This window comes from Delphinus delphis, chromosome 17 (assembly GCF_949987515.2).
Source record: "Delphinus delphis chromosome 17, mDelDel1.2, whole genome shotgun sequence".
NCBI classification, from domain to species: Eukaryota; Metazoa; Chordata; class Mammalia; order Artiodactyla; family Delphinidae; genus Delphinus; species Delphinus delphis.
Genome location: NC_082699.1, coordinates 47,627,537 through 47,643,820, shown reverse-complemented (window position 1 = coordinate 47,643,820; position 16,284 = coordinate 47,627,537). Strand labels below are relative to the sequence as shown.

The following is a 16,284-nucleotide window of genomic DNA, read 5'->3' as shown; positions in this document are numbered from 1 at the left end:
ACATCATCTGATGACATACTCATATCATCTTTGTTGCATAATTTTTTCAAGAATGGTATTTTTAGTCGACATCTTACTTTTCTGATTCAGTGTCCAAGCAGAATAAGAATTTTAAAAGTCCACTGTATCTGATCTGAACCCAAAGTAACCAAGACATTAGAATATGTGGCAATATTAATTATAAGTTCATATAAACTTATTTTCACCTTTGATACTTCTAAAATAATAACTCTTTGTATAACTGGTTTTGCTTGATTAAAAGTAAATCAAGTAGTTTGCATTTATGAAGATCAGTAGAGCTACATGTGAAAAAATTTCATGTTTTCTGAAGACTAAGAAGTCAAAAATATATAAAGGCAGGGGATTTATTCCTCCTAAAACAGAATAAATCTTTATTGATTAACTGGTAGTTTCAGATAATTTTAGATAAAAAATCAAAAAAGTTAAATAAGACTGGCCTCACAGAAGCATTAGAAACTTCACAATTTAATGTTTAACTGCAGCAACATAAAATTCCAGGTTTTTTAATAATGAGAGCATTGCAATTATAAGCATGCCAACAATAATAGAAACTTGAGGCCAAGGAAAAGAATAGTAATAGGGATGCACACGATTCCCTCAAAAAATAGATATTCTCATATTTTAAAACTACTAACATATACTTTAAAACTAATTCCATACCATGCTGTTAATAGCACCACTTCTAAAGTGAATGTATACCCAGCCGAAATATTAATATTTTTAACACATAAATTCTTGGCATAAAAAAAAGAAACAGAAATCAAACAAGGAATAGATGTATAAAGGATGAGTACCAATCCTAAAAGTCTGATAGCTTCAGATCATGGAAATTTTAAGAAAGCCATACTGCCTCTTTCATGTAAATGTAAAATGCAATACAGATTATTTTTATCATTACAGATACTCAAGCAATGTATTACTAAACTAAAAAAAAATCTTAAAATATAGATAGCCTATTTTAGAATATCACAGAATTTCATAACTCACATATTTTAAATTAGTCCAAAAACTAAACGTAAAAAACAATCAAATTAGTTAATTGAAGAGAACTGTATGGGGAAAGAAGTGAAATTTTATAAAAAAAGATACGTTATTCTATATTCCATGAAAAGGTCATAGATATATTTATCATCAGTAAACATTTTAAATGTCAACAAATTCTAAAAGCCTCCTTTTCATTTGCTAAATCAAAACATATACTGTGTAATAGGTATTTTTTAAATCTCTAAAATAGGCTGCCTCACATTGTTCAGAGACCCTAAAAGGAAGAGACCAGCAAAAACCATTCAATATTCTATGCACTCTTAGTTCTCCCTCAATTTCCAGAAGGTTTCAGTGCATTATCATGTTCACAGAATTTCCTTCTCAGTCTTTCACCACATATATTTAGTTTAAATGGGGTCTTTTCTACACTAGGTATATAACATTAGAAATTCTCAAAACGCAAACAACTTAAATGAGGGGAGAACTGGGTGATAAAACAGCATTTTAAAAGCATTCTTTAATAGGCTATCTCTCTTAGTGTAAGCCAGAGAAACCATCTAAAACATATGTCCATAATTTAACAACCTTCACCACACACACACACACACACACACACACACACACACACACCCCAAAAAAAGATCAGGTTGAAAAAGCAATAGGAATTTATAACAAAGCATCCTTCCAAACTAGCTGACCTAATACAAAGCGTTATTAGCAGTTCCATAATATAGCTTGTTTTAAAGTGATTATTGATCTACCCTGCATAGAGAAATGTCTTAGACCTAGAAAACATCTTCCACATGTTTCATAAAGAGCATGCATGATTGCTAATTCAGATGTTCCAACAAATCACATATGATTATATATCCCCATCCTTATATATGCAATGTAATCACTGGCGTGATCACAAAGGAAAAATGTCTATCAGACATTTTAAGTTAATCATTTTATTAGAAAATGAAATCATGAAACAGCCTGTATTATGTTTCAGAGGTCAAGCTAGTTAAATTTAAGATGCTTTTTGTGCTTTGAGGTAAGCTTATTTTCCTTCTTAAAATCAATTAAGAACTACATAAAATTTTATATTTATGATTAAAAAGACAACACCCTTATACTACTAATATTTCAATACTGAACAATTTTACAGACATATAAGATTATTATTCTGAAAATATCAATACTAGAGGAATATATAGTTTAGCTTTACCCACCTTGTATTGTTCAGTGTTTGTCCAAAAAGCTCATTTTGTAAAATATTTGGTGGGGATGAAAAAACCCCATGAAAATGAGATAAAACAGAATTGCAGACCTGGCGCAATGTCTCAAATTGCATTTTCCTTCCTTTTTTCTTCCTTCTCTTATTTTTCCTTACCACCTGTCTTTAAAGTCATCTATTTGCAGACACCATCAAATAAAAACATGCCAATCAAGTTCCATATTTCTCCTGAGCTCTGTAAAAACTGCGCTTAAATGAGCAGAGGTTGATAGTTAATTGTACAGTCATTATTCTTCTAATTCAGTCGTAGAAGATTCAGTACCCGTGCGGCTTTCGGCTTTCTCCTGACTGTAGCAAGAATTCTAAACAGCAGTAAGCTTTTTGGGCATTCCCAGCTGAAGTGCGAAGCTGAGCTGCTTTCATGTACTCTACTCATATTTCTCTCAGCCTATTAAAAACACGCAATGAATAGATGCTGTCATCAGGAGTTTCAGCACATCTGGCTACCAGCAATAAAATCTCAGAAGTAATAAAAATGGGGCAAGGTATCTTCTCAATGTTACTACTAGGTAAGAGGGAGAGAAACTATAAATTTCCCAACCCTTTTCTCTTTCCCTGAAAAATGAATAACTCCAGCAACAGAGTATATAGGTCTCATCAATGTACAGGTTGCTGCATAGGACCAGAACACTCAAAAAATAAGTAGTAGGCTTCCCTGGTGGCACAATGGCTAGGAATCCGCCTGCCAACGCAGCAGACAAGGGTTCGAGCCCTGGTCCGGGAAGATCCCACATGCTGCGGAGCAACTAAGCCCACGTGCCATAACTACTGAGCCTGCGCTCTAGAGCCCCCAAACCACAAGTACTGAAGCCTGTGTGCCTAGAGCCCATGCTCTGCAACAAGAGAAGCCACCGCAATGAGAAGCCCGTGCACCGCAACGAAGAGTAGCCCCCGCTCGCCACAACTAGAGAAAGCCCGCACACAGCAACGAAGACCCAACACAGCCAAAAATAAATAAATTAAATAAGTTTTTAAAAAATACTTGAAAAAAAAAGTAGTATATCCTTCTTTTGATATCATGAAGCAATAAAAATATAACAGACAATAGGGCTTTTATTGCCTGCATTTATAATGCCATAATTCTCAAGAGACATTTGGAAAACATGTACTTAGTTGTCTTAATTCTTGTTTAATTTTAAAACGTCTTCATCGGGCTTCCCTGGTGGCACAGTGGCTGAGAGTCCGCCTGCCGATTCAGGGGACAAGGGTTCGTGCCCCGGTCCGGGAGGATCCCACATGCTGTGGAGCGACTGGGCCCGTGAGCCATGGCCGCTGGGCCTGCACGTCCGGAGCCTGTGCTCCGCAGCAGAAGAGGCCACAACAGTGAGAGGCCCGCGTACCGCAAACAAAACAAAACAAAACAAAACAAAAAAGTCTTCATCTATTTATTTTTAAAGGAAAATGAACAATGAAAGGAAAGTAAACAATGTTCAATCTGGGTCCTTTCTAAAGGCCATACATAGTGACTACATGATATTTATGTAATGTTAGAAAAAAATTATACCTTATCAATTAAAACTCACTTAAACAGCACACATAAAATATGAACTTTCTCACAAATCAAAAAACACAACGAAGGCCAGAGAGACTTTATCAACTATTATTAATTTATTTCAATAATGGTGGTCACAGTATTTTTCAGAAGGATATTTCCTGACAGCCCCAGTGGTCTTAGAGTACCCCAGATCACCATCCATTCTTAATGAGTAATTCTGGTTTAGATAAAATCTTAGGTTAATCTATATCCAGAATCATCCATCTTTCTACAACAGATGCTCTGGTGTAGCTCTGGTGAATTTAAAACCAAATTTTAAAAATCAACTCACTTATAGAGATGATTAATATATTTATTGATCTCTAATTGTTCCTAAATCATGACATTTCTTTAACAGATACATCCCTTTTAGCCCTTTTTCCCTCAACTTTTAGCCTTAACCTCCTCTATCCCCTTTCACACACATACCACTATCAATAAATATGCACTTAAATACACTAAGAAGTTTTTTTAGAAGTGGTGAATTCTTTTTTGACATGAATAAACATGTCACGAAATAACACAAAATAAACAATAATATAAATTTTTAAATGATACAAAGTAAACATGTAATAATATAAACTTTTAAACAAATCATTTACTTCTTTTATAAACTAAGGTCTTCAATTATGGATTTGTCCTCAACTAAGAGTGTTCCTATTTTGCTTATTATTTTAGAATTTTATAGGTGCACACTAATCTATTTATGAAATATACACATAATAGTCATAAAGTATTTTTTGGCTTATAAAGTACTTCTAAATTTTTTTAATATCTAGAAAACATTATGAGTAAGTGATAATGTTGCTATCGTTTTATAGATGAAAAGAAACTTAGGTGTTAAGGGATTAAAGATCACACAGCTTGTAAAAGATAGAGTATCTGAATGAAGGTCTTTGCTTCAGACTCCACTTCACATGCTCCTTCCCTGTCATTCTATCTTCTATACACGTGCACACGTGGGCGCACACACATACACATATACAGACATATATGCACATCTATTTGTAAACAGATCAGTCTCCATAGATGAACAGGAAACCTACCCTCCAGTGACCCAGTCAAGTATATTTCAGTTAGAGCAAACATCTCAAATTTTTCAGCTCACAAGTAACTTTAAATGGGTTTCTTCCATTTAACTCAAACAGAAGCAACCTGATGTGCTTCAAATTTTTAAGCCTCTGATTACAAGGTTGATTTTCACATCTACGAAAGGTCAGTTTCCATAAGTGGAAACATGCATTTTTAAATTCTTACTTTCAAAGTTTATACCATCTGTGATATACATATATATATATACAGTTTTCCCCCTTGTGGGTAGATTCAATTTTTATAAATAATCAAAAGCCAATTTAAAGCAACTCTATTAAATAAGAAGGTGATTACACTGCAAAACACTCTCTGTCGTTAAAAAAAGTTTCTTTGAAGGCAAGCTCACAGCAAGAGTTTCAAAAATGGTCTAAGCAATAGAAAGACTACTCGAATGAGCCTCAAAATGGTTTCTCTGAAGTAAACAATATAGCAACGACCTTCCTCAGAGCCTTATTTTCCAGCTGTCACTGTACAACACACACTTCTGGTTGGCTTACTCACAGTTCCTTCAATATCTCAGAGGAGATTTCTTCCACTTTCCCACCTCATTATCACCTTTCACCTTCTCCTACTCATCCTTAAGGGCTCAAATGTCACTTTCTCAAAAAAACTTTCTTTGACCTGGATTAGGTCTCCCGTTATGCACTCTCATTGTACCCTATACTTTTTCTTCATAGCATTTGATAAAAGTATAACTACATATTTACTTGAAAAAGAATGTTTAATGTCTTTCACCCTCAGTTCCATGAGATTAAGGCCCACATTTATTTGTTTACCACAGTGCCTAGTATAGAGTAGGTGCTTAATAAATAAGAAGCCTAAATTTTATGGAAAACTTAATTATTTTTTATTCACATCCCATAAGTAGGACAGGAAACTGCTCAGGGCTTAATTTGGTTCTTAGCTTCTGTGTTTGTTTGTTTGTTTGTTTTAGCCTACCACATCATGTTATAAGGCTTAATAAATAGAAGAAAGACCAATATTTGCAACCAAAAACATTGTTCATTGGATGGACTTTGTAATTTGTTATAAATATCCTAAATATTATAAAGAATGTTTATAGCTAATATTTGTTTTAAATTTTCTACATACTGAAGGCTCACAAGTAACTTAAATATCAGCGGCTTCTATAAGGACAGAAAGAACATGGCACTTGAGGTCAAATGGCCTGGATTTAAGTACTGACCCCTAATACTATCTAGCCCTAATACTTCAGGATGTTCACTTTATATATCCGAACTATGGTTTCTTCAAATGTAAAATAAGCTACATCACTTATTTCATAAAATTATTATATGAAAACATGTAATATATATAAATGTATTTTATAAACTATAAAGTATATAGTACTTGGAAGTAACCTCACTATGAACTATCTAAGGAATCAAATTATTGGAACCAGGATTCTAACAATAATGTTAGGTATCTTTTACTTATCATATTTATTCATGCAAAAAATATTTATAGAATTTCTTTGGGTAAGTTTCTATATCCCTGTTCGTTAGATGCTGAATGAAGGGATGCAATGCTTATGCTTACACCTTTCTGCAAAAATGAGATAAATTCAGAATGTCCTTCAAGTAAGGTCAGCTCCATACTTATATCTAGTCCTGCAGAGAGGCATTAACTCTCACAAATGGTGTAGCTGTTGGCAATTGTTTTCTCTATGACTGTTCTATTAGAATCTTTAGCTCCTCAATGGAAATGACAATGCTAACTAGAGTTCCCAAGGAAGAAGAGATGTTAAGAAACTTTGAGCAGCAGAGGCAATTTCATTAAAGATGATAGCAAAAAAGTCAATCAACGCTTTAAAAAGTTCAACCTAAAAGTAATCCCCAAATTTCATATAAAAATAAAAACATAATTTATTTTGCCTATTAAACTGGCAAAGTATTGCCCAGAAGGTCAGAGAATGGGCACTCTTAAACCATATTTACTGGCAGCAGTGTATACTGATAGAACCTTTTTGAGAAATATTTAGTAGTATGTAGTAAAAACTTTTAAAATGTTCAAATTCTGAGAGAACACTAGGAGCATAAACACCAAAATGTTAATATTGATGATCTCTGGGTGAAAACATCACAGAATTTTTTTTCCATTATGCTGTAGTTTTTGGTACAGTACCCACAAGAAAAGCCAAAATTTAACCTACGTAATGTGGAGACTTCTACAATTACAATGAAGTCATTCATTAACCATAATATATTAAATATGATGTTAGCCCATAAACTTTTGCTTAGCAATGCTCAAGTAAATCAAATACTAGATTATTAGTTTTCCCATGATTGGCTATACCCATTAGCACTGGTATCTATTCTCTTCTTTATCGATAAGTTCCTAAAATCCTGTAATAAGTCAAATTATTTAATTAGTACTATGAAACATCCAAATGAGATGAGAAAACTTAGTACTAACTTCTTTACATCAGGCCTGCTGTAAGAGGAGAAGGTGCTTCTTCATATCTCACACGGAGATATCTGGCTGTTAAAATGTGTTGAGGTTTTCCAAACTGTCTCCTCGCCAATAGAAGCTGTTCGTCTTGCTCACCTCCCAAGCCATAATTTGATAATTATGGCAGTTCCATTGCTTTATCCTTTTCCACTCTGTCTCCCAAATCAGTGTTTTCTAATCTTTTTTATTTTTATTTTTATTTTATTTTATTTATTTTGCGGTACGCGGGCCTCTCACTGCTGTGGCCTCTCCCGTTGCGGAGCACAGGCTCCGGACGCGCAGGCTCAGCGGCCATGGCTCACGGGCCAGCCGCTCCGCGGCATGTGGGATCTTCCCGGACCGGGGCACGAACCCGTGTCCCCTGCATCGTCAGGCGGACTCTCAACCACTGCGCCACCAGGGAAGCCCAGTAAGTTTTTTTAAATGTGTTGATCCTCAGTTATTTTCTGATGTACCAAAAAAATTCTGTAGCATTTCCCAGGGCTTGAACTCTGTATCTATCTCCCTAGTTTTGACCAGTGAGGCAGAACAGCCTCCACAGTTTCTACCATCTAATTCCGAAAGGAAAGGGAAAACAGTGAAAGCCTCCACAAATGTATGAAGTCCCACCATCATTATCATCTCCCCAACTCCTCTTTCTAGGCCAGATATATGAGGGCTAATCCTACTGTGCTTTGAATCAAGCTGCATTATTAGAAGTATTACAGAGCTGCTTCAACAGTCCAGAGCAGCTCTTACCAGAGCAGTCCCCACACCTACAAGCTGGCAGCAGGAATACCTTTCCTATCAGACTCAAGAATCAGGCTGTAGAGTGCTAATCCTAGAGTTAAACTCTAGAATGAAAATATCCAGAGTGATTATATGCTCTGACACCTAGAGGTTCTTCTATCTGTTAGAGGAAAGAGAACCAAGACCTCTGAAAATACATTCTGGTAAGTCCCTCCAGTATTAGGACTGCTAGTTCCAAGTAATTATTCCCTTGATAATTATCAAGAGAATGACTGGAAGCAACACTACAATTTCAGGGAACAATATCCATATGAATAAGATCCAACTCCATCTCTAATAGCGCCACCGTCCAGGAACGACGGTATGGAAATATTTATAGCCTTGGGACTCCAAGCACTCAACTTAAGCTTGCAAACTGCCTCCAGAAGGCACCTCTACTACCTAGTAAATTCCAAGTATCCCTAGATTCTTCAGGAAAGAAATACTGACTGCACATTGTCATTATATGAAAATGAAAAATGATAATCATTAGCACAACTATAAGTGTGTTTTAGCAAAATATGAGAACAAATGAAATACTGTGCAATAATAGTGGCCTCCAAGAGTTCCCATCCACAATCCCTTTCTTTCTTTCTTTCTTCTTTCTTTCCTTGCTTTCTTTTTTTATCCTTTTCCATTATGGTTTATTATGGGACATTGATATTGAATATACACAATATACACAATTCCTTTCTTTCACGCAATTTCCTCCTACTCGTTACATCATGAAAAAAGGGAGGAGTGGAGACATCATAAATACACCAAAAAATTATCTCACCACATGTGGATGAAAGGACATCAATTAGAAAGTTGATACGATAGTCAAACCAAGATATTAGTTGGCTTGAATTAAAATGATCACAGTAAAATGGAGACAAAAAAAAGACTAAAAAGGTAGATGTTGAATCAACCAAGACACAATGATTGATTTGCCACAGGGGTGGGAGGTAGTATATGAAGGTCAAGAGAGGAATAAAAAATGACTCTCAGATTTCTTTCTTAAGTAATCAAGCAGATAATCTTAAAATTTGCTGAGAAAGAGAACACTAAAGGAGGAGCAGATTGAGGGAAAAGGAAGGGAAAGATGATGAGTTGTTGAATTTAAGGAGCATGTAAGATAGCTAGAAAGCCAGATAAGTAAGCAATTGGATATGTCACTATGGAGTTCAGAAAAGAGTTCTCAGCTAAAGATATAAATTCAGGAAGCATCAGCATGTTAGTAATGATTAGATGAGATCACCCAGAGCGAAAGTTCAAGGTGGAAAAAAAAAGTCTAAGACGGTATACCAGGGAACTAAGTTCCACATTGTCATCAGGTAAAGAAGAAGCATAAAGAAGAAAGAAGAGGAGAAGCCACAGAGGTAGGAGGAAATCAGGAAAGTGTGGTGGTCTCTAAGCCTTAATAAAAGACAATGTTTTAAGAAGAATGGTATGATTGGACTTCCCAGGTGGTCCAGTGGTTAAGAATCCGCCTTCCAAGACAGGGGACACGGGTTCGAGCCGTGTTCTGGGAAGACCCACATGCCACGGAGCAGCTAAGCCCGTGCACCACAACTACGGAGCCTGCACTCTTGAGTCCACGAGCCACAACTACTGAGCCCGCGTACCACAACTACTGAAGCCCGCACGCCTAGAGTCCATGCTCCGCAACAAGAGAAGCCACCGCAATGAGAAGCCTGCACATCACAACAAAGAGTATCCCTTGCCCACCTCAACTAAAGAAAGCCCGCAGGCAGCAAGGAAGACCCAACGCAGCCATAAATAAATAAATAAATAAATTTAAAATAAATAAAGTAAAATGTAAGCTACTTTTACAGTTTGTAATTGTTCCCAGAATGTAAAAAAGAAAGGATTATGTGAAAACCAATGTAGGTCCTGGACATAAACATAACCCCCAAATCTCACATTTTTTGAGAGAATAAAACACAAAGATGCACTGAAGCACTGGATCAAAATATATTTAGGCAGGAGGGGGAAATACTGCAATGAAAAAATCAAATATTCATAATTCTCCCCATTCACATGACTCTAATTCTTATTAAGCAAACTCAACCAGAAGAAATGGGTTTCTTACCACTTTCCAGACAGAAGTATTAAATCAACCTCAAAACTTTCAACCATGTCAAATAATTTATACAAATGAATTTCAGATATATACCACTGAAGTGAAAAAGTTATTTTTACATCACAACAATTTTGAGTTCATATATTCTGTAGTCTTACAGTCTTGGCTGTTTGAAAAAATATAAACTTTTTCTGAGAGATGTAACTAAAATTTGTCAATCCTGCTCTATGAACACAAATCAACTCTCACACAGAGAAAAGGAAGACTAAAATAGTTTTAAAGATTGGATAAACGGAAAACTCAATACAAATTTGAAAATACTACTGAGAAAAAATAAGTTCAGAACTAACACATAAGAATAGACAAACAAAAGAATGCTCGGGTGGAAATGTAATAAAAGAAAGAACTGAAAAGAAAAAAATGGCTGGGGGTTGCATCAGTAGAGAGGGGAGGTCACCCTTAAGTTTAATTTTCCAGTTCAAGCACTGTGTAATTAGGTAAGCACAGTGTGAACTGTTTCACCAATAACCTTCAAACAAACCTTGAAAGACCTTTCCAGACAAAGAGCTCCAAATCATATCTCAGAACTTCCAACTCTGTCAAATAACATATATAAGCCTCTCTCAGGTATATATCACGGACATAGAAATAGTTGATTATAGGTAATAAAAATTTTGATTCTCTACACTATTTATTTTTGTTGCATTATTTGCTTGAAAAAACTAGAGTAGCCATAGATTACTAAAGAAGAAATCCACAAGATTCTATATTAATATTCCTAACAGCAAACTGTATCCCAAATCTTAGGACAACAGCAATTTATCATGTATTGAGCTATCTTGAGATGCATGAGACTAATTCATTCTTTAGGATTCCTAGGGATAAAAGAGATCACACAAAATTAAAACAAAAACACTTAAGAGAAATACACACTAGTACCATTATTAAATACTGTACACACACACACAAGAATGGACATACATAATTAAAAATAAAAATGAGAATTTCTGTAAACTGCTTACAAATTTAAAAATACAATTTGAAAACTGCTCCTGAGTTTTAAACCAAATTTCTCAATGGCTGCAGCAACTTTGCAGGTAGAGGCTACAGTCAAAAGATGCCAGGATCACTTCAAGAAAAACCCCTGTCCCAATCCACTACATATTAAACATATTCCTACCACTCCTGCTAGAAACTAAAGTCAGCGAAGATCTTTTGCACTTACTTATCAGGAGGAGCAGAGCATAGACAAACTCAAGGACAAAACCAGAGAGTTTCATATACTTTAGGTTATCTTTTATAATCCTGTCTGTATATATTTAAATACTCTGTTGGTGATGAAGCAGGAGACTACTAAAAATTTAATCTCCAGTCTAGCAAATCTTGAAAGTGTAGTCTAGTGACCTTAGTGGGGTCCCCAAGACTCTTTCGGAGAATCTGCAGGGTCAAACTATATTCATAATAGTACTAAAATGTTATTTGCCTTTTGGACTTTCATTTTCTCATGGGTGTACAGTGGAGTTTTCCAGAGGCTACCTTATGTGTGACATCTCAAGATAATAAATACACAAGGAGATAAAAGAGTCCAGCTGTCTTCCACTAAATCAGACATTAAAGGGATATGCAAAAATGTAAAATAATGCCAATTTTCTCACTAAATTTTTCTTTTCTTTTTGAAATACTTGAAATGTTAGTTTTTATTTACATTTTCATTTAAAATATTGAAATATTTGTTTTATATTACTGCAGAACACATCATCACACACTTGGTGGTGGCTTAACAAAACATGTATTTATTATCTTACAGTTTCTATAGGTCAGGAACTCAAGCATGGTTTAAATGGTGTAATCAAGGGGCTGGCCAGGCCACATTTCTTTCTGAAGCTCAGGGTCCTTTTCCAAGCCCATATGATGGCAGAATTCAGTTCCTTGTGGCTCTAAGATTGAGGCCCCATTTTCTTGCTGGCTGTCAGCCAGGGGATGCTCTCAGCTCCTAGAGACTCCACCACATATGCCTGCCATGTGATCCTCTCATAGCTCCTTCACAACATGGTAGCTTACTTCTTCAAAGCAAGCAGAAGAATCTCTTACTTCAGTCTAAGACATAGTCTTGCATAATGTAATATAAGCACAGAAGTGACTATCCCATCATTTTTGCCATACTCTATTAGATAGAAACAAGTCACAAGGTCCATACGTACCCAAAGGAAGGGTAAACTCTTCACAGCTCAACTTAGAATTCTATCTACTCCATATGCAGTGGGTTTACTGTTATTTTTAAATTAATTAATAAAGATATATTTTAATTTTTTCTCAGTTTTTATTCCTAATATGATAAACATCAATAAATATAATCCATATAAACAAACGCTCTTTGAGGTCCTCAATCATTTTTAAGATTGTAAAGAGATCTCAAGACCAAAATGTTTGAGAATCATTGCTCTAATCTAAGCTGCCTCTTATATTTGCTGCCTCTTATATTTGACACATGATAAAAGATAAGAAAACAAGGGAATTCCCTGATGGTCCAGTGGTTAAGACTCTGTGCTTTCACTGCCATGGGCACAGGTTCAATCCTTGGTCGAGGAACTAAGATGCCACAAGCTGTGAGGCGCAGCCAAAAAAAAAAAGATATGAAAACTTACTTTCTGCAAGTAGTGTTTCTATTTTAAAAGAAACAAGCAGTAGTCATGCTCCCAATATAAAATGAAATTTTAAATTGAGGAAATGACTCAAGTTATTTAGCTTTCCATATCATATTTAGCTTGAAAATCTGAACTATAATCATTTATTTTTACAAATGTTTAAATATTCCCCATCCAATCCCATACTCTCACAATTTCAGGGAATTGTAGGAGCAATCTTCTTGAGTAGATAAAAACATGTAGGTTCTAGGCATAACTGGAACAGGGATTGTTTATCTATAGTAAAATGCAAGAAGTTAGAGAATATGAGCACAGATATTTCAGTGTAAATGAGTACAAAAGAATTCAAAGACCTCACCATGATGCTGACTACTATTATTCATGTTATTATGGATTGATGAATTTAGATGCCTGAATCCCTGAACAATTAAAGATATCAAATAGGAAAATGTATCTTTATTTTTATTTAAAGCTTGGACTCCAAATCCCTATTTTTTAACTCTAGTGAGATATGCTAGCCTTTATATGAGCCTTGAAAAGACTATTCTTGCTCCTTAAGTTTCAGTACTAGATAAGACAATTACAGTGGCTGGCTCCTTAGTCTCACTCTTCTTCCCCTTTTTCCAAAGGGTACTTCCCAATTGTTTCATCTCAGGCCTGTCTTATCACATCAGCTATAAGAGATGAAAATATACAGTGCAAAAAATGGAAGCAGGCATTTACCTCAAAGCACTTTCATTGATTACCACTTTACTCACTTTACTAAAAGATCTGAGAAACACTTCTACACTCACCAACACTCACCCTTGCCCACCTCAATATGGCAGTCCAATTTCATAGCCCTTATCTATCACATCCTTGACCAACATCAGAACTGCTTTACTTGATGTATATCAGGAGAGCCAAAGAGTAAAGGGAGAGGTGGTGAAACCCCCTAGAAGTAAGTACATAACATTAATATTGTCATAAGCGCCAAGCTGGAAGCAATATACTCCCACAGCTCACTGTGCAGATTCACACATACATTTCTACTGCCAATATATCTGTAAAAAAAAAAAAAATCTGTGTAAAAGGATTATATGAACATTTATGCTAATATTAGCTTAAAAATTGTTACAATTTATGAAATTTTATATGTTTACTGCATGAGTGACCCAAGTAATTCAAGATACATATTATTGTTGGAATGAAAAAACAGTCTCAAAAATGGTCATTTTGGTGTTAACCAATCATTTTCTCAGCAACAGCTTAAAAAAAAGTGCTGCTGCTAACAAAACCACCACCAATACCTAATAAATTACCCCCCATCTTAATGTCTAACTAGCTATTCTCTCCTTCTAACTTTACTACAAAGCATTTTCCTTGATATCATTATCAAAACCAAAATAGAGCTATATTTTGGAAGTGAATAAAAGGCACTCAAAAGAAACTTGTTAGGGGCTTCCCTGGTGGCGCAGTGGTTGAGAGTCCGCCTGCCGATGCAGGAGACACGGGTTCGTGCCCCGGTCCGGGAAGATCCCACATGCCGCGGAGCGGCTGGGCCCGTGAGCCATGGCCACTGAGCCTGCGCGTCCGGAGCCTGTGCTCCGCAACGGGAGAGGCCACAGCAGTGAGAGGCCCATGTACCACAAAAAAAAAAAAAAAGAAACTTGTTAAAAATGAATTTATAGACACTTTCAAGAAAGAGTAAGTAATAAGTAGAGTCTCAGTCAATTAAATGTCACTGATTAGGAGAATGGATATTGGCTTATAATATTTCAAGTATGACTGAAAAGCAACTACTTCAAAAGTGACCAGTATAGTCAAGTCATACTCTAAAGAAAGTAACAACTTCCCTAGACTTAAAATAAGAACAAAACAAGTAGACAGTAGACTAAAAGGCAAAACTTCTATAAGGCAAAGTAATTATGACTGAATGTCATTACATATAAAGTAAAAAGTCACCAAATCCAGCCAGAGACACAGAGGAGTGGTCACTGAAATTATCCCAAGGATACCAGCGTATATAAAGGTGAGTTGAAATTGGAATAAATATAGTTCTAAGATGTAGATCAGTAGGGAACATGGAAAAGGTTAAAATGGAAAGAAGTATCCTACCACAAGGTCTTATTCTGTCTACAGTATTCTGTCTACAGTATTTTAAAAGGAAGACGATAGAATGATTTTCAAATGATTAGTGAGACATTCCCATAATGAATACAGCTGCCATGGCTTATAAAACCAGACTGTAAAAATACCCATATGCTCAAGAATAAATAAGTAATCTGAACAGTTCTATACCTATTGAAGAAACTGAATTCATAGTTTTAAAAACCTAGCCACACAAAAACCCCAGGTCCTTGGCATCAGAGACAAATTCTACCAAACATTTAGAGAAGAAATAATGACAGTTCTACACAAACTCTATACAAAGTTCTTTCTACACAAATTTGCAGAAAATTGAAGACAGAAAACCACTTCCTAACTGCTGAGGCCAGCATTCCCTTGATACCAAAACCAATGACATTACAAGGAAAAGGCACTACACACCAATATCCTTCATGAACATAAACTGAAAAATCTCTAACAAAATATTAGTAAGTCAAATCCACCAATAAATAAATCGAGTAACACCATCATGACCAAAAGGAGTATCCCAGGAACACAAGATTGGTACAACATTTGAAAACAATCAGTGTCATTTCATTCTACAAACAAACCAAAGAAGAAAAATCATATTATCATCTCAATAGAGGCTGAAAAAAAGCAATTGACAAAATTCCACAGCCATTCACAATAAAAAAAATTCTCAGCAAACTAATAATAGTATAGAAGGACATAAAGAACATCTATGAAAAACCTATAATTAACATCATATTTGATTGTGAAAGACTCAAAGGATTCACCCTAACACTGAGAATAAGACAAAGACGTCATTCTGACTACATCTATTTAACATTGAAGTGGAAGCACTAACCAAACAGTATAAAAGATGGAAAGACACAGCTTACAAATTGAAAAGTAAGAAATAAAGCTATCTTTTTTACAGGTAACATAATCATCTATGTAAAAAACACAAAAGAAAGTTTTTAGAAAAAGAGTGTGGTACTGTCACGGGATAGGTAATTAGACTAACAGGACAGAAGAGAGAACTCAAAAATGGCCCAACTGTATTCAGGAACATGTTATAAACAGAAGTGGTACCAAAAACCAGTGGTATGTGTTTTGAATCTCTACTTCTCCTTCTTCCATCTCTTCTCTTTGACCTAGTCAGGAGAGGTTCTCCATCTGATTAGACTGGACCCACCTAGACAATCCAGGATAATCTCCCCATTTTAAGGTCCATAACCTTAATCACATCTGCAAAGTCCCTTTGGCCACACAGACTAATATATTCACAGGTTCCCAGGGATCAGGACCTAGACATCTTCGGAGACCACCATTCTGTCTACCACAGAAGATAATG

The 16,284-nt window shown here is 35.5% G+C and overlaps 1 protein-coding gene across 11 annotated transcripts in view; it reads right to left on the bottom strand.

Moving 5' to 3' along the window:
- Positions 1–16,284, bottom strand: part of RIMS2 (regulating synaptic membrane exocytosis 2) — a 609,946-nt gene that overhangs the window by 329,151 nt on the left and 264,511 nt on the right. For 10 of the 11 annotated variants that reach the window (XM_059995033.1, XM_059995038.1, XM_059995032.1 and 7 more), the window contains exon 1: positions 2,220–2,773. The exons of the other annotated variant lie outside the window; for it this stretch is intronic. In XM_059995033.1, coding sequence (XP_059851016.1) covers positions 2,220–2,341 — 122 coding nt within the window. In that variant the 5' untranslated portion in view covers positions 2,342–2,773. Of the gene's footprint in view, positions 1–2,219; positions 2,774–16,284 lie in introns of those variants that run through there. 11 annotated transcript variants of the gene reach the window in all.